At 47.5% G+C, this 23,959-nt stretch overlaps 1 protein-coding gene across 1 annotated transcript in view; it reads left to right on the top strand.

Moving 5' to 3' along the window:
* LOC118980237 (O-acyltransferase like protein) overlaps positions 1 to 23,959 on the top strand; it is a 45,376-nt gene that overhangs the window by 2,793 nt on the left and 18,624 nt on the right. Inside the window, exons 2-8 of the mRNA XM_037036746.1 lie at positions 135 to 249; positions 10,151 to 10,290; positions 11,652 to 11,730; positions 16,390 to 16,531; positions 17,555 to 17,781; positions 22,154 to 22,333; positions 23,093 to 23,195. Coding sequence (XP_036892641.1) covers positions 135 to 249; positions 10,151 to 10,290; positions 11,652 to 11,730; positions 16,390 to 16,531; positions 17,555 to 17,781; positions 22,154 to 22,333; positions 23,093 to 23,195 — 986 coding nt within the window. The remainder of the gene's footprint in view (positions 1 to 134; positions 250 to 10,150; positions 10,291 to 11,651; positions 11,731 to 16,389; positions 16,532 to 17,554; positions 17,782 to 22,153; positions 22,334 to 23,092; positions 23,196 to 23,959) is intronic.

The raw sequence follows: 23,959 nt of genomic DNA on the forward strand, positions 1-23,959 counted from the left end.
ACCCCCACCCCCGCCCCGACATGTAACAGACTAGTGTTCCATAAATATGAGGATCTTTGGGAGGGGAGTTCATCCGGACGAGTGAAGGGACAATGATGGTCCCGACTTTACTATTTTGTTTGCTTTCTTTTCAGTTTCAATTGCCCTTTGTTGTTCCTGCAAGAAACATTTCCCTCAAGTGCATGCAAGACACTGATGAGTTCCTTTCTGATCTGAATTCAGTGGAGCCCAAAGAATACGCTCTGAGAAGTAAGTAGGTTTTCCGTTTGGTGGGTGAGCGCAGGGCAGGCTGAGGTTCGTGCTGGGGCATTCTAGAAAAACTCTTGAGAATTAAAAGCACAGAACCAAATGGGGAACATAAGACGAGCCTCAGTTCCCAAACTGCGCCAGGAATCAAGGCAGGAAGAGGGATTTTTCTCACAGAAGGCAATGAGGAAGTGGTATCAATTCTAGCCAGAAGGAATCTCATGAAGACCAGCTTCTTAATAAGATAAAAAGGGTTATGAAGTGTATGCTGCTGCTATTATTATCGAAGTTGATAACCTTTCAGTGTTGTATGAGAGAGCTTGCTTTATTTCTTTTTCTAGACATTTAGCTTTGAGATTGAATTATTCAGGGAGCAAGTCTTATCTGTTACGTGTCTGATAGTAAATTCTGAGGCATGTGTTGGTGAATAGACTGGTTCAGGCTGGAAGAAGTTTAAGGTCACCAGACCTCTTCATGTGTGATAAGGATAGACATCAGGCTGCCGTATTTATTTATTCTTGTCGTTTTCCCAAAATTGTTCTCTTAGCTAAAGGGACATGTACCTTCCTGCCAGAAGGGGTCAGGAAATCAGACTCGCTTTCAGGGGGGTGACTTCGTGGGTGAGTGAGTCATCGTGGATGGAAACCACTAACAAGGAAAAAGGTGACAACTCGCTCTTTCCAAAGCCATAAAATCGATCATCGCAATTTCCTTTTCCATTTTGGACACATTTATTTTGTATTGGAATACACCCAGTAGCATCGATATACATCATACAGATAGACAAAAGCTTGGATTTCCTACTGGTTGGAAGCAGTTGCTGTTCGACACTGGATTAGATTAGATGTCCTGCAATTTAATGAAATGGCGGGGAAAGGTGAATCCAACTGATGCAATAGCCATTTTCAAGTCTCCTGCTGGAACTGATTTTGTGTTTCCGCAGCACTTGATGATATTTACAGGGGACATTCTGACACGCCCAGGCCAAATAAGCCGGCCAAGAAAATCCAGATGGAACAATGACTGGCTGGGACCCGTGGTGACGAGGAGCCGGCACGTGGTGCCGTCCTCAGCCACGGCTTTATGTGGTAGCACTTTATGTGCCTTGAAAGTTCCTCTAGCCCTGTTCCATCTGTAGAGGCCTGAAAATGGAAAGTCTTCATTTTTTTAGTTAAGGAAAGTTCCTTCAGATGAATGGTCCGAGGAAGAACTGAGTGATTTACACAAATGGAATAGAGGACAATTGCCTAACTTAACAGATGGCACTGCAACCTCCAGCTCTTACACTGATTTTCATTCTAGCATGTAGAAAACCCTCGACATCCTTGCTTTGACATTGTGCCTGATTTCTGAGCCCAGTGCGTGGTTCTGACCTTTGTTCTCAGCATGGTTTTCCTGTGGATGGAAAAGTAATGAGTCGGTCTCTAAAGAGTGCTTTCTCACGACAGGCACCGTTCCCCAGGCAGGAGTTTTCTCATTTGGTTCCAACCCCCATGCCCCATGGGAAGGGTGTTTTTATCATCTCTATTTTATAAATGAGAAAAACGAGCCACAGAGATGTAAAGGATTTTGCCTGAAATGAACGCCAGGATTGGAGCCCAGGTCATCTGTCCCCTGGCCTGTACTTTCCATCACTGCCTAAAACGAGAAATGAGAGAAACAAAGCAAAAGCAGCAGCCGCAAAAGGAACAAGGCAGGGCTACATGTATCAACACGGCTGGAATGCACAGAAAGAACACCAAGAAAAAACGTTGTAGGAGAGTACGTGCAATACATCTGTCTTCAAAAATGCAAATGAAGGTGCTGTAGTGCTTAGGGAGACAAGTATAAACTACTGATGGGAAGGGATGCCTGGGAATGAAAACCCCCCAGTTTAGCTGGAGGTTGCCTTGCAGTAGGCGGTGCTTAGGGTGGGGAGGCAGCCAGGGACACATCAGATTTCAAATGACGGGCTGAATTTTATTTTGTTTCTTCATCCTCACCCGAGGACATGTTTTTCATTGCTCTTAGAGAAAGGGGAAGGGTGAGAGAGAGACATTGATGTGAGAGAGAAGCATCGATTGGTTGTCTCCCATACAGGCCTGGGTTGGGGATGGAACCCACAGCCTGTCAGTTATGGGATGACGCTCCAACCAACTGAGCCACACTGGCTAGGGCTCAAGCTTTATATTTTAAACATAGATGTCTCTTATATTTTTTCTTTATGCTTTGTCAATCTTAAATATTGCATACTGTTTTGAATCTCCATCCACAGTCCAAAGCACCCGAGATGATGAGAAGCAGGATCTCTAACAGTGGGTGGGGCCCTGAGGGTAAAGGTGGAAAGAGAAGGTCCAGGAAGTTCAGGGAGAGGAGTTTGGCCTTGCAGAAGGGAACTGCAGTTGGTGTTCCCTGCCTTCAGTCCCCCAGGAACCTCATCTCTCTGTGAGGGTTCCATGCCTTCTGCAAACACACAACGGCTGCCTCGCGCCAGGCCCCGGGCTCCCGCATTCCTGCCTCGCAAGCCGACAGCAGCCCTGTAAGGAGACCTGTGGGGAGAGTGCCATGGCTTGAACTGGGGCCTCTAAATAGAAACAGCAAAATCCTAGCCCTGGTGCTAGTGGGCGTGGCCTACTTTGGAGACAGAGTCTTTGCAGACCCAGTCAAATTAAGAGAAGGTCAGATTGGATTAAGGAGTGCCCTAATCCAATGACTGGTGTCCCTATAAGAGGGACATAGAGACATTCACAAGAGTGCCATGTAATGACAGAGGCAGAGACTGGAGTGATTCGTCTCTAAACTGGGGAAAAGAAAGCCCAGGAGAGTCAAGGATCTCTCGCCCCAACAGCAGTTACGCATGGGCATGGGACGGAGCCTGACACGGAGCCTCCGGAAGGAACCAATCCTGCTGGCCTCCTGACTGCAGACGTCTGGTCTCCAGAACTGTGGGACGAGAGTTCTGTTTTTCCAAACCACCCTGTGTGTGGAAGTGTGTTAGGACAGCCCCAGGAAACCAACACAGAGAGCTGCGGCGTCTTAGACACAGACCAACACACGGGCATTTCTGATCCGAGATGGAAACAAAAAGACAAAGCAGTCTTGGGTCCTGGAACTCCTTTCTCTTGAGATGGATCACATGTCCCCACAGCCGTTTCTTAAAGACCAGCCAGACCCACTTGTGACACTGTCCACAGTACGGGCCTTGCAGGATGAAGCTGTTTCTGTGGACTTAACACTGAGCTCGCCATACTGGGATCCTCGTGGTTTCATGTGATTTCTGCCTTTTCCTGCACTTTATTCCTCAGGGACAAATGAAGCGGGGGGAGGGGGCCTCTGGTTCCCAAGCAGCCTGCAGGGTTCTTAATTTCCTGTTTCCTCAAGCCTCATAACATCCTGACATCTTCCCAGGCATCTGCTCTTATTGTGCAATTTTCTTTTTTTTTAAGATTTTATTTATTTATTTTTAGAGCGAGGGGAAAGGAGGGAGAGAGGGAGAGAAACATCAATGTGGGTGAGATAAATAGATCAGTTTCCTCTCATACACCCCCCAACTGGGGACCTGGCCTGCAACCCAGGCATGTGCCCTGACTGGGAATTGAACCAGTGACCTTTTGGTTCACTGGCCAGCACTGAGTCCACTGGGCCACACCAGCTAGGGCTCACTGCAAAATTTTCTTAACCCTTCAGGTCCCTTCTCCCTGATCCTACTTTCTTGGGTGTTATTGTTTATCTCCTGGAAAGATTATTCCATGCCTTTTGTCCGGGTGTCTCCTTTTCCATCCCAGGAGCCCAGGCCTGGGGTGGATGCCCCTGTTATGGGAGGCATTTCCAGGGAGCCTCTCACAGGGTTAGCTGGCCACTGTCCACAGCTGAGCCTTTGTCTTTCTCTGGTCATCAGTGGAGGACTCTTAATTGACACTTGATTTGTCTTCTCAGAAGTTGCCTATTTTCCCATCAGTCAACAGGCCTGTCCAGCCCCCCAGGTGCTGGAGCTGGGCACAGAAAAGTGGCTGAAACCAAAGGAATCTTGTTCCAGAGAAAGGGGGACACAGTGCCCCCCCCCCAGAATTTCTGGGCTAACCAGAATTCTGATATCCTTGCTGTAGCAGGCTGAAATAAGCACCCCCCTCCTTGCCAAAAAAGACATCCACTTTCTAACTCCTGGGACCTGTGACTGCTGCCTTCTACAGAAATGGGATCTTTACAGATGTAATGAAGCTAAAGAATTTGAGGTGGGGACAATACCCTGGATCACCCAGCTAGGCCCTAAAGGCAGTTGCATATATTCTTCCAAGAGGGAGGAGGAGGGAGACTTGAGACACAGAGGACCAGGGGATGGGACCTCAGAAGCAGAAATTGGAGGGATGTGGCCACAAGCCAAGGGTGGCCACACCAGCGCCCCTGGAAGCTGGAAGAGACAAAGGGCAGATTCACCCTCGAGCCCCGGGAAGTGCAGCCCAGGTGGCAGCCTGATTTCAGTCCAGTGATACTGGGTTTCTGTGGTTTAAAGCCACCAAGTTGGTGGACATTTGTCATAGCAGTCACAGAAAACGAAGACGCGTGCTGTCTTTGTTCTGCAAGCCCAGGGTGAAGGGTTGACCAGACACAAGGGGTGTTTTCAGGAGGTGTGTGCAAAGATCAGGGCTTCAGGAAGTGGCAGATCAAGTCGTTGGCACATTCTGCTCATTTTCTTGCCAGCAAGGGGTCCTCTGGCAACAGAGGGTCAGCATTGTATGTGTGTGTGCGCGTGTCCTCTGTATCATCAACCACAGGGCAAAAACAACTCAATTTGCGTTTTTAAAGCTCTCCAGTATAACACAGTGATCCGTGTGTTTGCCGTTAATGCTGAAGATAATTGTCACTTTCAGGACCTGTCTGTAGCTTGGCATTGCAGAGGCTTCTGCAGTCTTCACCTTCGTGGTACTCGTCATCCATATTTTAACATTGAAGACCCCTCATTGGCCAAGGTCTTGCTTCCCTCCAGTCAAACCCCCAAATGAATCAACTCTGCCTTTTAATACCTGTATATCATTGCCATCGTGTGAGAAAGCAAACGTGTCTGCCAATTAGCCCAACAGAAATGAAACAAGTTGCTTTTAATCTTTTCCTAATGAAAACTTGGAACAGCTGCCCTGCGATTGGAAGGAGCAGGTGAGACTAGTCATGAGTTTACCCTGCCCCTCCCTCCGGGAGAGTCACAGTGGGTTATGATTTGGCTGGTGCCCACGGCCAGGCGGCTCAGGTCCTTGACAGAAACTAATTAAGGATAAGACAGGAAAAGGGCAACCTGTCCACTTGCGTTTTTAATCAGAAAGGAAGCTAATGTAATTGAAAAGTTGCATAGCATACAAAATATCCATAAATCCGATCCAAGAAAACCAGTTCACAAAGCAAAACACCAACAGGCAAGACAACTAGAATTTAATCTTCTCAAGTGAGAATCGAGTGCCCCTCTGTATTCATCCTTCAATTTTACCTACAAGGGTGAAGACAAGCTCAGTATTGACCCCCTCTTGATTTTATCTCCTTCAGCTCTTAGAGTTCCAGATCCTTAAATTCCAGGCTGCAGAGCTGGGGTGCTCAGACAGTAATGGAGAAGGGAATTTGCCAATCATGTAGTCTATTTGTAATAAGTACACCCAGCTTTCAAAATTGTTTATCTTGTCACGGAGAAGACCTCAACCTACACTCGAGGAATTGGACTTAGGGTACTGGAACTTAATTTTTTTCGAAGTTGAGTTCAATTCAGCAAATGGTTACTGAGCCCTTCTGAGATACCCATTGATGAAGACACGGCTCCTCTCTCACACGGGAGACAGACTGGTGAACAATCACATGCCTTTTGGGGTGATACACTGAGCAAGGCTCTGGAATGTTTCCTGGGGACGCGTGTCCTTTGGCCCCGAGTCAGAGGATGAGTCAGCATTTTCCAGGCATGAGGACAGACAAATGAGGGCCTGGTGTGTCCTGTCCAAGGAGCAGAGGAAACGGGTGTGGGGGTGGGAAGATGAGACTGGAGAAATAGGTCTGGCCACGAAGGACCTTTGAAACGATGCTCAGGAGTCTGGCATTAATCCACAAGATCACAGCTGCCAAGCCTGGCTGCGCATAGGATCACGGGGAGATTTTGAAAAGCAATTCATGCCCAAGCCCCACCCAGACCAACTCAGTCACCCTTTGAAAGGGTGGGGCCTAGGCACTCAGATTTTTAAAATATGCCCCAGGTGATTCTAATGTGTGCCCAGGGTAGAGAATCAGCTCTAGGCAAAGAGGTCCGCAAAGGCTTCCTAAGAGACCCGAGAGTGAATCTTCGCTTTGGTGGGCCACACAGCCTCTGTTGAAACTGCTCGATCCCTTACAGGTGCACCTCGTTTTGTTGCTTTTGGCTTTGTGGTGCTTCACAGACGTCGCAGTTTTTACACAGTGCAGGCCAGCCCTTCTACCGGCCGACAGACCATGACTCGCTCTATGGCGACGCTTGCTTTATTGCGGTGACCAAGAACCGACTTGCAGCGTCTCTGAGCCCCACGCAGATTGTGAAAGCAGCGCGGACAGTGTCAGTGAGAGAGGGGGCCGTGTCCCAGCTGTTTGTGCTTCACGTTGTTGACTGTGGTGGTCTCTCCTCACCCTTCATTCTGCTTTCCGTGGTCTCAGTCACCTACGGTCAACCTTGGCTACAGGATATTAAGTGGAAAACTTCCAGAAATGCATAACTCATAAGTTTTAATTCTGGCCCATTTTGAGTTAACATGGTGAAATCTCCTGAGATCCTGCCCCATCCCACCCAGGAGGCCTCTCATCCCTTCGTCCAGTGGCGTCTCCACACTGGACGCTGTGAACACTCCCTCCCCTTAGTTGCCTACTAGGTTCACCAGGTTATCAGATCAACTCTTGTGGCATCTCGGTGTTTGAGTTCAAGTCACCCTCGTCTGACTTAATGAGGCTTCAAAGTGCAATAATAGTGATGCTGGCAGCGTGGGTATGCCAGAGAGAAGCCAGGAAGTGCCTCCTTCAGTGACAGAGAGAGAACAGCACAGTCAGATATTTTGAAAGAGAGACCGCACTCACATAACTTGTATTGCAGTGTATTGTTACAGTTGTTCTGTTTTGTTATGAGTTAATGCTCGTAACCTCTTGCTGTGCCTAATTTATAAATTAAACTTTATCATATATGTGCATATGCAGGAAAAAACCACAGTGCTATAGATAGGGTTTGGTACTATCTCCAGTTTAAGGAATCCATTGGGAGTGGGAAAGTCTTGTAACACGTCCCCCTATGGATGGGGGGGGGGGCTCCTCTATTATATTCACTAAATAATGTGTGGAGCTATTCTCATTGTAAAGGAATCAGAACAATAGAGGCAGAGCTCATCTTTCTGCTCCCTTATCTGTTTCTCAGTCCCTTCCCTGGGTAATAGCAGTTGTCAGTGGGTGTATCTGTTTCTAGAACTTTCTGGAACTTTCTCCTTGAATTTTTGTGCGTATCTATCAGCTAGAAGTTATTATTTTGTTTTGTAAAATTGAAAAATATATTTATTGTTCTTAAACTTTTAAAAAAGATTTTATTTATTTATTTTTAGAGAGGGGGAAAGGAAGGAGAAAGACAGGGAGAGAAACATCAATGTGTGATTGCCTCTCAGAGGCCCCCTACTGGGGACCAGGCCTGCAACTCAGGCATGTGCCCTGACTGGGAATTGAACCAGCAACCCTTTGGTTTGCAGGCCTGTGCTCAATCCACTGAGCTACATCAGCCAGGGCTGTTCTTAAACTTTTTTATTTTTTACATAATAATATGTCTTGGAGCACTTCCCTCGGCTGTACTAATTGCCTACATTAAACTGTTTTCGTCCCATAAAGTGGAATTTCTGTGTGATTCAACCTGATAGCTTGTTTCCAGTTTTTTGCCATGTCAAGCATCACCGCTGCCGCAAGCCCCCTGCGGTGTGCACACATGTGTTTCCCGGGGCAGGTTCTGAGGGTTTGCATGGCTGGTCCCTGGGAACATCAGCTTCAGCAAGAAGCAGAGTTTATCAGCCAACTGTGGGCAGCTCGAGGATGGAGACGAGGACCAGAGACCTGTGAGGCTGAGGACAGTCATTCCAGGCAGTCCCCAAGGTGGGGGCCATCCCGCAGCCTCTCAGGGGCCCACCATCAGGCGAACGAAGGCTGGGCTGTGCTTTGGGCTTTGACTCAATCACTCGTCCTGGGGGACGGTTGATGACTTGTCACAGTGAGGGGAGGGGGAGGTGGGAGCAGCGCCAGAAACCAGCCTTAAGGGACCACGTCAGCTTCTGTGATGATAGGGCAAGAAAAGAAAAAAAAAGGAATATAAGGATTAGAGAGGCAGAAATGAGCGCAGAACTAATAAGAAAGTTCAGTGAATTTGCCAGATACCAGAACAAATTACAAAAATCAATAGTGTTTTTCCATAGCAGCAACAATCAGTTGGCAAACATAATAAAAAATGAAACACCAAGGAAAATAGCCAACTATTCATTATGTAGGAATTGTCATGGAACCTGTTTTGAGGTTACCAAGGGAAAATGTAATATTATAAATAAGGGCACAAAATATTTGAGTAAACTGCATGATATCCGATGTGGCTTAATACAAAAATGATGTCAATCCCTGGCCATATAATTTATAAATTTGAAGCAATATCAGTCAATATTCTAGCTGGATGTTTTGAGGAGCTCAGCAAACTTTTTCTGAAATTTTTGAAAATGTTCTGAATATAATTTTTTGAAATTTGTATGAGTGGTTTAATGGTCCACAACTAATCAGCTCCTCTTTTGGGGGGAAGAACAGGCATAAGGCAGAACACTCCACGGTAACAAAGCCACATGGTGTTAGAGCCAGGACTGGCTTCCCAGACCCGTGGCCTTTGCAGTCCTGTGGCACACACCCTTTAAAGGGCCCCAAGCTTGCGTGAAGTGCGATTTGCTGGCCCCATCTTAAAACTCTTAATAATTTTAAAACCAGAGGCCCTGCGTTTTCATTTGGCACTGGCCCTGTGAGTTATGTGGGCAGTCTTGACTGGAACAAAGATTGTTCGAAGACTAGACCAAAAATGCAAGCACAAAAGAATGGATTTCTGTCCAAGGAAGGATGCCACAGATAAAGAACTGCCAGAAAACGGACTGAGAGTAAATATTTCCGATGAGTCAGGTAGACAAGGACCAATATACTAAATAAGGAGCTCTTGCAAATCAAAAAGAGAAGCACTAAAAAACGGGCAAAAGATACAAAGTGGTATTTTACAGAAGATAAAACTTAAACGGCTAACTGACAAAGATATTGTGGCTTGATTGGAATTAGGGAAATGAAAATAAAAACAGTTGCATATTCTTTTATATCCATTGACTGCCAAAAAATGAGAAAGCTAGACCACGCAAAGAAGAGATCTGAGCCTGCATCCTACGGGCAGTCCTTCTAGGGTGCAGTCTGGTGGGATCTACCCAGTGTTTGTGTCCCTTGTGACCCAGACCATCCATGTGTCGTTCACCTGGGGACACACAGCTGAGTCTAAGATGGTGACGGGTGATTATACAGCAGTTGGAATCTGGACCGGAGGAGCCCAGCAGCACCATTAGCAGCACAAATGTCTCACTGAATGGCACATGCAGACCCAGGGGAGCTGAGGCACAAACTCAGGCAGATACATTAAAAATGCACCACAACGGGGACACCTGCAAATGAGACGGTACACGTCGAACGACACGGGAGCATGCACCATACTCTCCCCCAGCACTGAGAGGGGCTGGGGCTGCAGGGTGCAGGCCCGGAGAGCAGCATCAGAGAGTGGCGTGTCTGCCTCCTTTTCGGTTGTTTAACTTGGATAGGTTTCAATAGTGGAACCTATAAATTCATTGGAAAGTGACACAAGAAAGCTAACTTTTCCCACTTCTCCTGCTTTGAAATTCAGTGTACGACTCCGTTGGGAAACTTGGGAGCAATGTCCTCGGCGGAAACATGGACAGGCTGGGATCTTACAGCGAGTGCCTCTCCACTCGCGCGCCCTCAGGGAGCTTCCGGGGGCAGTACTGCAGGCTTCACATCCAGCAGGTGAGTCTGGGGTCCCGCACACACGCTCTCGAGGGACAACCAAACCTCATCATACGGAACCCATTAGGACTCCACTGATTGCTTTTCTTCATTAAAAACAACACTATTGAGATGTTTTACAGAATGTTAAAACTAAGTTTTAAACAGTGGCAGAGATTTGCTTGCGTGTTCTGAGTGTGGGACTTTGTGGCAGGCAATGGAAATTCACAAACCACATGAGGCCTTCCGAGGTTCCTCCTGCGGTATCATGTGGGGCAAGACCTCTAAAGGACCTTCGTGGGGAATCCAAGGTCAAGTCCCAGCCAATGTCCCTGGGGGCATAAACTTCTGACTTACCATCAGGTTTTGAAATATCAAAGGGAGGGTGGTCTTCCTGTTACCCGTAATCCTGACCCAGACACAGAGCTGCAGGACAGGAATTTGAGGTTATCCAAGCAGATGGGCTGGGGCTTTTATGACTACATCACTAAATCAGTTGTCTGAAGTCACAGGGCTCACTGTCTTCAAAGCATGTTACTTCTTTTACTGCTGAGGGGGGAAAAAAACTAGTAAAAGCACAGCCCCCTGTTAAATATAAAGATAGATTGTGTGCACGTCACAACAGTGCTGGTTGGCTAATCGCAATAGTATAAGATAATAAAAAGCCCAAGCTCTCTGACAGTAATGGCACAAAATGCTCTAATGAAGGAAGATTACCACCCAGTGGCATTTGTCCCCCAGAGAGTTATGAGGATCGCTTCAGGGTATAATCGGTGTGCACAAATGTCACATTCTATTTGCAAAGCAGAAGAATGGCTTTGGTCTCAGAGCAAAAGGTCAGGCCTACACACATCTTGCAAGTTATATGTTTAGAGGCGTCCCAGACATCCTTCTTTAGAATTTGATCTTTGCTTTATTGGGGCAGGCATGCTAATATGGGTTTGATTTATTAGTAGAATCTTTCTTTGATACTTTTTGTCCTGCTAGGAGGAAATGGCAATATTGCTGTATTGCTGAAAACCATTGCTGAAAAGTCCAGGAGAGTTAACTTTTTGTGTGGGAGAAGCCCTGGGGCAGACTTCCCACACCAGGGAGCGCTTTCTTCAATAGTCAGCTATGTTAAGCTTTGGAGCATATTTTTATTGAAATATGAGTGCATCTGATGTTCTGTAAATTCACCGGAAGTACTCTGTTATGCGAAAACCATCTCCAAAAAAGTCAGCAAACGTTTCCTCTTTTAATACCTTCCCCTGCCCCTCCCCCTTCCCAGTGTGCTTAACTCCTGGGCAGTGCAGCCACATGGCGTTACTTCCTGAGAAACCGTCCTGTGTATCGTCCGTGATCACTAACATTAAAGAATGGTGTGGTCTTGCGTTTCCCAGGACACAGCTGACTACAGCGTGGCCGTGTGTGTCCCAGACTCTTGTGCGGAAGACGATGTGACTGCGCTGTCTCAGCTGGGTAGGTCCAAAAGAACACCTAGTGAGGTGACTGTCTCTGCACAAAGTTTGAAAAACCCCAACTCCTCGGAGCCAAGAAAGGCCCCTCTTCGAGGACCAAACCCACCTCTCATGGTGATACATGCAATAAGCTGAGACTAACGGAGTGTTGAGAGGTGAGGGCATGGGGGTGGTGACATTGGAAAGGAGAACGGAGGAAGGAGGAGGAAGACAGGAAGGAGCTGCATCTTTGTGCAGCAAAATAGTAAACTTAAACCATCTTCTTGCACAGTCAGCTGCCTGGTGGGCTTGAAGAAAGGACGTGGGTGGTGTCTAGTCTCCCTATTGCCAGCATCCTGGGCTGTGGTCCATGGGGATCTGCCAGCGGCCACACCCAGAATGCCCCGCTGAACTAGGATTGTGTGTGGCCAGTGTGGCAATGGATTAGTGGTAAGCGCCCAGCTTTGGTCCCAGTTGTCACCTCTCAGCTATGTGATCCTGGGCAAGTCACTTAATCTCCCTATACTCCCTCCTCTTCCTCTGTACAGAGAGGAGTAGACAAGGACCTTCAGTCTGGGTCTAGCTCCCTGTGACCTTAACCATCACTTTGGACCTTAACCACATAGAACAGATACATTTTAGTCCACATGGAAACTGGTTTGATTTCCTCTAACTCTTCCAAAAACTTCAAAGGACAAGCTTTGAAACCTAAAATTGTTATGACTAGTGTCTTTTGCATTTATTCTGGTTATCCAAAGAAGAAGTAATGTGACTTATTAAAAGGAAGACACTGTTTTGTTTCTCTGCACACAGAACCCTTCTGATACCAAAGGTGTGGGTTTCACTCTCACATTATGGAGGTAGTGCTGACCCAGAAGGTTAAAGTCTCAGATGCCAGCTAGAAGGAGTGGGTCCCAAGGTTACCCCCCTCTTCCAACGCGGTTGCAAGTCAGTGGTGCCTGGGACACCCACCTTGCCTTTGACAATTTCTTCTAAGGGCTTGCAGAACTCAGGGTTTACTCTCCTTATTATCATGGGCTTATTATCCAGGACAAAACTCAGGAAAGCCAAGTGGGAGAAATGGACAGGACAAGGTGCGTGGGACGGGGCACTCCCTCTCAGTGTGCTCGACATGGAAGCTCTCTGAACTCCTTTGCTTAAGGTTTTCATGGAGTTTCCATTGGGCACAATTGATTAAATCACTGGCCACTGGGGACTGATTCAATCCACAGTTCCTCTCTCCTCCCCAGAGGTGAGGGATGGGGCTGAAAGTCCCACCCCCATAATCATATGGTTGGTTCTTTAGGCCACCAGCCTCCATCCTCCAGGAGTCAGCTCATTAGCATAAACTCAAGCTTGGTGGAAGGCGCATTATGAGTAGCAACAGATGTTCCTCTGATCCCCAGTACTCAGGAAATTCCAAGGGCTTTTCAAGCTCTGTACCAGGAGCTGGGGATAAAGACCAGGGTGAAGACCAAATATGGATCCCTGGTTATATCACAACGTCGCTCACATTATTAAAAGTCCTCTTTTAAGTGTGTCTTTTGCAGTGAGTTTCCAATAACCTTAAATTGTCCTCTGAATTTATGATTTTCTCTTAGAGCTTGGGGTATATGATCTAGTTATCTGGGCAAATTTTTATGTGCTGTTAAAAAGAAAGCCAGTTGTTACAAACCAAATATCAATTTCAATTCTTGTTGAATAAGTCATAAATATCCTAGCAACAAAGATGAATTTGCGGAGTTGCTATTAAATTAGCATTTCAAGTGAATAAATGACTCCCTAAATCTGAGTTAACGTTTAATATTATTTAAGAGATTAATCAATTAGCCTAGTGTCCTCAGTGCTAAGCTTATTAGAGTTGACATTAGAATAAAATGGGAGGTTAGAAACTATCATTACAAAGATATGTTTTTAGTTTACTTTTCAAATACAGTTGATATACAATATTATATCAGTTTTAGGTGTACAACATAGTGATTAGATATTTATATAGCTTATGATGTGATCACCCTGATAAGTCTAGTACCTACCTGACATCATACATAGTTTTTATGTTTTTCAAAAGATTTTATTTATTTATTTTTAGAGAGAAGGGAAGGGAGAAAGAGAGGGAGAGAAACATTGATGTGTGGTTGCCTTTTGCATGCCCCCAACTGGAGGCCTGGCCTGCAACCCCAGGCATGTGCCCTGACTGGGAATCGAACCGGTGATTCTTTAGTTCGAGGCCAGCACTCAATCAATCCACTGAGCCACACCAGCCAGGGTTTATGTTGTCAACTATATTCATTATGCTGTACACTACGTTCCCATGACTATTTTAATAACCAGCAACTTGTACTTCTTAATCCCTTGCAGCTTTCTCGCCCATCCTCCAACCCCCTCCAGTCTGGTGACCACCAATTTGTTCTCTTTTACAAAGATATTTTGATGATTCTCTGAAGAACTGGAAAAAGGGTCAGGGCGAGCAGAGCTGCCTTGGCGGGTCTGCTTCAGCCTCCACTGCCAAGGCACTGCGCCGGCTTCTGCACAGAGGCAGCAGACAGAAACGGAAAGGCCTCGGCCCAGGGGGAGAGCTTCCCATCTGGAAGGGATTTGTCAGCTATTCCTTAAAGTTTTTTGATGGAGTTGCCAATATTTCCCCTACAGATGTGGGGTAAGCAGCTCAGCATTCGCAGGAGGAAGCTATTTGGGCAGACTTGACTCATCTGGAGTGGGAGGACAGGCAGCTAACACATGGAGACCATAGAAAATAAGCCCCCGCCCCACTGCCAAATGAGCCCAGTATTGCAGAGAGAGGGAAAAACACTGGCCAGAGCAGACCATATTGCAAAAAACTGCACAGTGTGCTTTCTGTAGAATGTTGTAAAATTTCAACAAACAGTCTTAGTGTGGGTTCCTGGGAAGAAAAATATGTAACACCAGGGTGTTGAGATTCTAGAGAAAATTTGGGTGTGATGGTTACAGACCCAGTTACAGTCCCTAACAATTCCTATCTGCATATTTCACGCTCACCTACTGTGCTTCCTTTCCTAGGGATGGTTGGGGAGAGAAAAGTTTTCTTGCCACCCTCCTAGGTTCTTTGACTGGTCTGGTTCAATGGTTCAATGGACACAAAGCAGGTTAAAAAAAAGAAAAGCAAATCTTTAATTTCCTATGTATGGGAGCCCCATACAATTGGGAGACCCAAGGACAAGTCGGGCAGTTCAGGCTTCTATGCCCTCTTGGGCTAAGGGATAGGTTAGGGGCCTGGACTTCAAAGGTGGGGCGAATACTTCACAAGAAGAACACAGATGTGGTCATTAGATGGTTGCCGTGCCGTACAGATGGGTCATCTCTGGTTCTCTGAGCCAGGCCCCTGCTCTAAATCATTGTAGGCACTTGGTGGCAGCGTATTTTGCTCCCTTCAGGACCCTAGAACAATGTGCCCCACCCAGTGTGGTTTAAGGCCCGTGGCTCCCATCTCCCCCTCTGTCGTCACGTGGGTTCTGTTCTGTGTGTCTCTGTGTGTCCAAACCTCCCTCTTTGTGTAAGGACACCAGTCATAATGAAGTTAGGATCCACCCTGTCCTAGTATATAACCTTATCTTAAGTTGATTATATCTGCAAAGACTATATTTCCAAATAAAGTCACATGCACAGTTCCTGGGGGATATGGTGGGGGATATGGTTTGAATCATTTCTTTTTTTTTAAATGTGTTTTTATTTTATTAAAGATTTTATTTATTTATCATTAGAGAGGAAAGGAAGGAGAGAAGGAGAGAAACATCAATGTATGGTTGCCTCTTATGAGTCCCCTGCTGGGAACTGGCCCGAAACCCAAGCATGTGCCCTGACTGGGAATCGAACCACAATTGTGTGGTTCGCAGGCCTGCACTCAATCCACTGAGCTACACCAGCCAGGGCAGTTTGAATCATTTCTGTGGGGGACACAGTTCAACCTAGAAAAGTATCTAATGCCTTGTTTCCTAGTTTGGCTGGATTACCTGAGGCCCCTTAAACACCCACTCCAATTAGGAGCAGGAGCACCTGGGACCATGTTAGAAATGCACATTCTCAGGCCCCACCCCAGACTTGCTGGGTCAGGCACTTGCAGGGAGGAAAAGAGGGAGAATCAGCTTGCCAGGCTCTGCGGGTAACTCTGAGGCACAGCACAGGCTGAGACCACTGCCCTGGTCTTACCACTAATCTCTTTATAAATCCGTGTGACCAATGAGCACTGTCCTAAATTGGTGCTTCTTAGCTTCAGTTTCAGGCAGTACCTTTCCCTGTCATAGTGTGGGCTTCCATTGTATCATTCCATCTCGTAGTGCATTGATTGCTCTTGTGGGGACCTGTTTGCAAATAGACTTGAGTGTGGCAATGACTCCTCTTTGGGACTGTCATTCCTCGGGCTGTGTGCTAGGGAAGGATGCGAGAGTCTGGGCAGAGAGGTCCGGAGACCTGTGATCTACCCCCTCGGGGCTAAGCGTTCCTCGTCCTGCTGTGACTTTCAGCATCTTTGTGGCTTATTTGACCCATCTGTCTGTAGATGAGACATAGTAAAAGCCAGCTGCCCTTTTTAAGGTCAAAGTTTTGTTTTGAAGTAAGAGATATGAAAACCCTTGGAAAGGTATAAAGTGCTTCTTGGCAAGAGAATTCTTATTAATACAATTCTTTCTCCCCCGCCCCTTCTTGGTAGATATTTTAAGATTCAGAAATGCTTCCTTTTTGGCTCCTTCTCTCTCTCTGTTTACAACGAATTCGTCTCCCTCATCTGGTGGGGGTGTGGCCAGATGTGCTACTGGAATGTTCCCCCTGGACACGTTTGCTGCCGGGTGTCTGTGAGTATGGGCGTGTGAGGGACGGGGTTGGGATGTGTATGTGTGTGTCCCCAGTTGGGCCGTTTTATCCCTTTTCACTCACCAGCTAGACTGAGCCCCTGGCCTTTCTGTCACTGAATAGTGTCTGGCCAACGCTGTGTGCAGGGAAATCACCTTTAACTTAAACAAGAAATTGCTCGTGTTCAAGAGGAAGGCTGGCCACGCCCAAATGTGACTGGGTTTCGGGGTCACCAAGAGATGTATCCTGTCCCCAGAGACTGCTGTTCCTATCCTGCAACCACTGAAGATGAATTTCTGTTATTCACTCACAAACACCTCCACAATCTGTCCTGCTGCTTCCTGTTGGAATCTCGAGTTGCTCCTTAGGGGAACCTGGTGGGATCACAGACCCATATCTTGGATGGGTGGATAAGGTGCTTTCCCGAATTTAACTCCCCCCCCTCCGCCACCCGTAGGACACGTCCCTGCATCCAAAGCAACCTTCATAAAAGTGGTACCAATTTCATAGATAAATAAGCTGGTTTTGTTTACATTTTAAAAAAGGTAATGAAGGTTTCCCCCCCTAAGTTTATATATCTGCTATTTGTACTCCCCTCTCCTTTTCCCATGGGAGTTATTTCGGTTCTTATGGGCTTTGAAAATTCATTATATAGATAAAGTATATGAGTCCTTAGTCATATCTTCTGATGTTTTCATGGCTGTTTGTTTATGATTAGTTTTTGCAATTATAAAAAGGGCTTTAGTGACATCCATTAATATCTTACTTTGTAATTTCTTTCATTTATTTTTTTCTCAGCTCCTTCCATCCCTTAGAAGTGTTAAAAAGTTATGTCTCTTCTAGTAGAGGGTGTGAGTGATTGTGTTTGCTGGGCTGTTTTCTCCGCATGTTACTGTGGCGTTGGGTGTCAGGGTGTTGTGGTATTGTTGTGTTGTGGGATTGGGGTGTCATGGGCCATGGTGTCGGGTGTCGGGGTGTCAGGGTGAGGGAAGGCTGGGCCACACGTGTGTGTCTTCTCCCTGCAGGTTCCTCTCCCTGCTCGGCCTCGCCCTCCCTCTGGCTGGGACTGCGTATGTGGCAGCCAGGGGCTGGGGGTCGGACCACAGGGCGTCCCCCGCTCACGGGGCACATTCGGCCACATACGGAAGTCTGCCTTTGAGAGAAACAGAGAGGAGTGGACCCAGAAACAGAATCCAGGGGACAGGTGGCCCATCCCCTGGCTCACTGCCAGGAGCCCTGAGCAGAGGAAAAGGTAGGCATTTGAATAAACTAAGACCACTCCTGAGAGGTGACTTAGATGAGTCCAAAGTTGGAAAGTAATTTCTGCAGCGCTGGCGTCCAGTGAATGCCCGACAGCTTCCAAGCGCCATCGTGGAGGTTTGGGTCTCTGCTCTTTAAAATGCAGTCTTTGTTGACCGTCCACCTGCTAAGGCGAGGTCACCAGAAATGCTGCTTTTATTTCTTGGGGACAATTGTCCAGGGTGTTTCTGAGCTATTTGAAGAAAGACTAGGTCAGCACAGAGCTTGGTTTTCTCTGTAGTGATCCTCTAAGGAGCAATTCCGTGATTGCGTCGTATGTTTTCCGTGTCACAACAACTCAGAGGACTCACAGAAACTTCCTGGCGCCCCCCCCCCCAAGGTAAATGATGTACAGGCACACGAAGCCAGGAGAGTGAGTGTGCAACACAGCTGATTCAGACACGGCAGAACGTGTCTGAGCCAGAAACAGAGAGCCCTGCGGTGGGGTGCGGTGCGGTGCAGTGAGGGCGGGGTCACAGTGAGTCACACTGGGTTGTGTTTTAGTTAAGCAATCAAGAGCGTGGTTTTCATTTCCACCTGCCTGTACGGCAAAGCAAAGAAACACACACACACACACACACACACACACACATTGAAGCAAGACTAGCCTAGTCATGCAAATGGCTTCAGAACGTGTGAAGTAGTTTTTTGGCAGCCCCCCTCTAGGGCCACGCAATTGTCCTTCCTTTACTCTAAGTAGGAGGCCAAAAATTAAACCCAATTTCAATGAACAGACCAGAAGAATATGAATATGTGATGAAGTGGTTTCAGGGACTACGTCCAAGGTGAAAAGCAGAGTCATGACTTTATCAGATTCTGTTTGGATCTTCAGGCAAAAACGAAAACAATAGTGACACCTCCAACAACGACAAAAAACCCCAACAATAGGAAAAACAACAAAAACACGTTTGTAGTCTCCAGACCGGAAGCTGGCCACCGGCCTGGGTTCCCTCTGACCCCATCGTGATGGGGAGGGCTTGATGTTCGGCTTCTGCCCAGAGTTGGTCCTGGCTGCCCTGTATTTTCTACCTATGGGCCCTGGTTTGGAACTCTAGGGCCTCAGAAAATAATCTACTTGCTTTCTTGTTTTGATTACAGCCCCATCAGATTTGGGGGACAGTTACGATGCCTCATTCGAGGCTCAGAGCCCCTCGATTATTTCCTGCATGACCAGCTCCCTGGCTGCCGAGTAGGGAGTGACAAAAGAAAGTGACAAAAGTAGCATGAGCGTGGCAGCTCCCCCTCAAACCCGACTTGGTTTCTGTCTGCCCTTGGTCAGGTTGTCGGGCCTCTGGGAACCTCAGCTGCCACCTGTGCAAAATGGGAGCGTAAAATGGGGTTTGTGGAAGGAATTAAATGAGATAATGTACTTACCTCATCCTGATTTGTCGTTCTCTTCTTCATTCTCTTCAGTTAAAGCAGGAAGGAGGGGTGGGTGGGGGCCGAGACCTCTTGCCACACTGAGCTTGCTGAGGTGGACCGCCCCTGGGAGGGACTTGCTACAGGCATCTCATTGTCACGTGGACGGGGAGCCTGCAGTTGCCAAAACTCACCATTGCTGATCACCAATAGGAGGGTATCCCGAGCGTCCAGCTTTGTAAGGCCAGATCATAGGAATCAGGGCAGACCCACCTGGTATGGTGTCGGGAATTAGCCCCTGAAACTTTAGCTTCTTCACCCAAAATGACACTCTGTACGATCGGGAAACTAAGGTTATGGTAGGTTTTTTTAACAGCTACATTAAACGGTAGCCCCCAAATGCTGGGGGGTGGTTTCCATGTTCTGTTGCTGTAGCAATTGTTTTTTTTGTAGTTCATACCCTCAAAGTAAAATATCACATCCCCGAATGTTTGAAAGTAAAACTCCAGGTGCAGAGTAAACCCCTAGGCTCTGCATCACTCTCCCTCTGCTTTGACACTCCCCAGTGAGTCAGATCAACCTCAGACCACCGAGTCTTCGGGAGGTTCGGAGCCAGATTGGGNTTGTAAGGCCAGATCATAGGAATCAGGGCAGACCCACCTGGTATGGTGTCGGGAATTAGCCCCTGAAACTTTAGCTTCTTCACCCAAAATGACACTCTGTACGATCGGGAAACTAAGGTTATGGTAGGTTTTTTTAACAGCTACATTAAACGGTAGCCCCCAAATGCTGGGGGGTGGTTTCCATGTTCTGTTGCTGTAGCAATTGTTTTTTTTTTGTATTTCATACCCTCAAAGTAAAATATCACATCCCCGAATGTTTGAAAGTAAAACGCCAGGTGCAGAGTAAACCCCCTAGGCTCTGCATCACTCTCCCTCCGCTTTGACACTCCCCAGTGAGTCAGATCAACCTCAGACCACCGAGTCTTCCGGAGGTTCGGAGCCAGATCGGTATCTCACACTCCTGGTTCAGAATCTTCCAAATCATCACTACACTTGCTCCATGTGGTCTCCCGTGACATGAGCCTGTCCTTTGCCATTTAGATGAGAAAAATGTGAATGAATGTTTCAGGATGCTTTTGTGAAGGAAGCAGCTAAGGGTCTCAGCCCCCGGCAGCCAGGGCTCTGGCTCTGTGTTCATTGCTTACAGTTGGCTCATGGAGAGAATAACCAAAAGGGCCTGCCAGGGCTTTTAAAGCCTGGTCACGGCCAGCGGTTCTCGAACTTTAGTGAGCATCCTGGCCTCCTGGAGGGCTGCCTGTCTCACTCAAGATTCCAATTCTGTAGGTCTGGGGTGGGACCTGAGACTGCACCTCTAACTCAGCCCCAGGTAGTGGTCCAGGGACCCCCAATTTGAGAACTGCCCATATGCATGCTTCATCAGCTCCTCCCCAGGCTCCTGGGGTTTGTAACTCTTGCCACTTACAAGTCTGTGAAATGGCACTCAGACAGGCTGTCTTCCCTGGTGACCGTTTTTCAGGAGGTTGTCCAGGTTGCTGCTAGTTAAGTTGACCCACACATAGACTCTAGGTGGGGAAGAAAATAACGATAGCAAAACATTCCGTATTTGCTTGCCAAGTTAGGCACTGGGCCAGATGTTTGACCAACATTCTCAAATCCTCACAGATAACCCTGCCAGGAAGTGTGCTTAGTCGACAGGTGGGGAAGCAGGCCCAGGGAGGCTTGGAAACTGGGTGGAACTCGGCAGGGCCCAGGCTGGGTGTCTCTCCACTGTGGTCAGGTGGCTTGTTGGGGAGCTGAGGGGACCGGGGACATGAGCTGTGGGACTGCTCATTGTGCTGCGGCTCTGCCCATCCCTGGTGAGGGGACAGTCCTCTGAATGAGACGATGAGCCATGTGCCTTCATCAGGTGCGTTTGGGAGCGACTCTGGTGGGAAAACGCCTGGTTATGGCTGCAGCCTCTGAATGTGAGGCAAGTCCATGCTCCCATTTAGGAAGTCAGCTTGGATTTCCAGAGCTCGGTTACAAGCCGGCTCTCGCTGATGAATAAGTTTCAATTCTGCAAGAACTTCTGGGGCCCACCATGTTCAAGGCACCAAGCTCAGTCCAGGAGAAAATATGAGTCTCTTGGAGGCGGCTTGAGCTTTGGAGACTCCTGTTTCACAATTCTAGCCACTTAATGGGCTCCCAGAATGAGTTACATTACATTGAAAAAATAGAGGGAATAAGTAGAAGGGATTAACTATTCTTAAAAGCAATAGGGCTTAATTAAAATGGCGAGCATAGCAGCTGCGACATTATCTCATTTGTTCTTCACAATAATCCTGTGATTAAAGATCTACTTTGGTTCCCATTATGCAGATGTGGAAATTTAAATGCAGAGAAGTTAATTTCACTTAGCGAAGGTCAGAGCTAATAAGTGACAGCCAGACTCAGCAAGGAGTATCTCTGACTGTAAGGCCCACAGCCTCAGCCCTGGACCCCCTGCCTCTGTTTTCATACCTGTTCCCTGACAGGTAGGGATGTTATGTGCAAGTGGTTCATTCTTGGAAGAGGGCCAGGGATGCCATTTCTAGCAAATGCTGGCCTTGTGTCGGGGGGTTCCCCTCCCCCAACCCTTTCTAACACAGGACTGTGGTCAGGCGTTGGCATCCTGGGGCCTGCACTTGGACAGTGCATTCTCTGCAAGGCTGTGTGGGCTCCAACCTCAAGTCATGTCTATCAGGCAAAGTCAAGGTCATTGGGGAGGGAGACCAAGTTTAAAAATCTACTTATAGATCAATAGGGGACGATGAAGAACTGAGTTCAGCGGTCCAGGGTCACAGTGAAGTAGCATTCGGCAACAGCCAGGATCACTGGTGTGTGTGTTGGCTCTTGTTTGTGGGCAGTCTGTGGATTGACCTGGCCTCTGGGTAGGCAGTAATAATGCCTTTTGCTCCCGCCCAGGGTTTCTAGGAGCCGTGGACCACGCTCTGAAGTGCTTTTCTTGGCAGAAGACTGTGCCGGCCATCTGGTCTACCAAGACGCCAGGAAGCACGTGCTCTGCACTGAACGGCATCCGAGTCTTGAGTCTCCTCTGGATCATGTTGGGGCACACTGGTCAGATGACTGCGTGGCTGTCTCTGGGTGCGGACCACTGATGAGCCTCAGGGAGCAGTCACAGGAGAGAGCCACTTTTGTATGAGGGGGTCATGTTGGGCCACAGGAGGGGAGGCCACAGCTTTCCTTCTGTTTCTGAGACATGGTTGCGACCTCCCATCCTTGAGTTGTCCTGGCCAGTGGCCAGTGGCTGCTCTACCACCTTTCAGGTATCAATCAGGCACCTGGGTACCAGGTGGTTGTGATACCAGAGTGCTGCATTTTCATTGTCCAGACAGATGCATTCCCTCTCATGCTGATAGTGAAGCCACAGACTAGCTTTCTTTTTTCCTCCTGGAAACACAGGCAAGCATAAATACATCTTGCGCATCAGTCAAATCAATGCTTCTCGACCTTCTCCCAGTCCCGACGTCCCTGCAGCATTCCCGTTTAAGCACACCCAGTGCGACTCTCTCACTAGGGGCCAAATACATGTGCCAGAATGCGGGTGGGGAAGGGCCGTGTGAAGAACCCCCCATGAATCCACACCGGTCCACGAGCGGGTGGTGCTGCTATAGCCCCATGGGGGCTGAGGCCACTGTGAAAGGCCAGAGGAGCGTGAAGCCTTAGTTACAATCAGGCACCTCAGGCACCCCTTTTATTTTTGGTCCTTTTAAGGGGATGGCGGAGGGCATAAAACCCTCCCAATACAACTAAAAGTTGAAGGTGTTCTCTTTGCTTTTCCTGGAAAGATAAATCGCACAATTTATCTTTTCAAGTAGACCCCGCCTTTTCTGTTTGTTACAGACAATGTGCTTGACTGGAGAGCCAGGGTGCTGAAAAACCCGCTGTACCTTTGCTCCCGGAGCGGCCCGTTCTACCTGGGTGTCGACACGTTCTTCCTGATCAGGTGACACGGTGCCCGTTTCTGCTGCTGCGCTTGCTGCTCTTCGTCTGGGGACGGGTGTGTGTGTTGCCCTTCTCCCTTTGGAGAGAAAAACTGAGCAGCTCACCTTTGCTCACCTGGCCTTTGCTTTTGTCCGTCTCTGGACAAGCACCTCTCCCTCGTATGCGCAGTTTATTAGATGGGCGAGGGTGGCCCCTCTCATATAAGCCTTTTACCAAACGTGGTTTTATTTCTCCAAATCATTTATTTTAGTGGCTCTCACATGTGGTTCGTAGACGGATGCAAATCCATGGTAAAGTTTCTGGTTCTTGCTATAGGGAAATGTGAAGGGAAAAAGAGAAAAGGGTGTTGTTGTTTCACAAAGCTATGTTTATTTCAATTTACTACTAAGAGGTAAAATTTCTTAATTGTTTGGAAAACGTTAGGTATCATGTGAAGTTCTTTGCAGCATTACCACACTGAATCCTCATGCCCCTGTGCGGTAGGGACCCTTGTTAAAAATCCCCGTTTTGGGGGTGGTAAGAATAGTATAGGAAATGGGGAAGCCAGAGAACTTACATGTATGACCCATGGACATGACCTACGGTGGGGAATGCTGGAGGGAATGGGCGTACTGGGTGGAAGAGGATAGAGGGTAGGAAAAAACGGGAAACTGTAATATCATAATCAATAAAATATTCTTTAATAAATAAATAATCAAACAAACAAACAAATAAATAAAACCCCCTAAGATCTGGCTGTGTGGGGCTGGCATTGTACAAAAAAAA

This window comes from Sturnira hondurensis, unplaced genomic scaffold, assembly GCF_014824575.4.
Source record: "Sturnira hondurensis isolate 20B ecotype Veracruz unplaced genomic scaffold, ASM1482457v3 Scaffold0001872, whole genome shotgun sequence".
NCBI lineage: Eukaryota > Metazoa > Chordata > Mammalia > Chiroptera > Phyllostomidae > Sturnira > Sturnira hondurensis.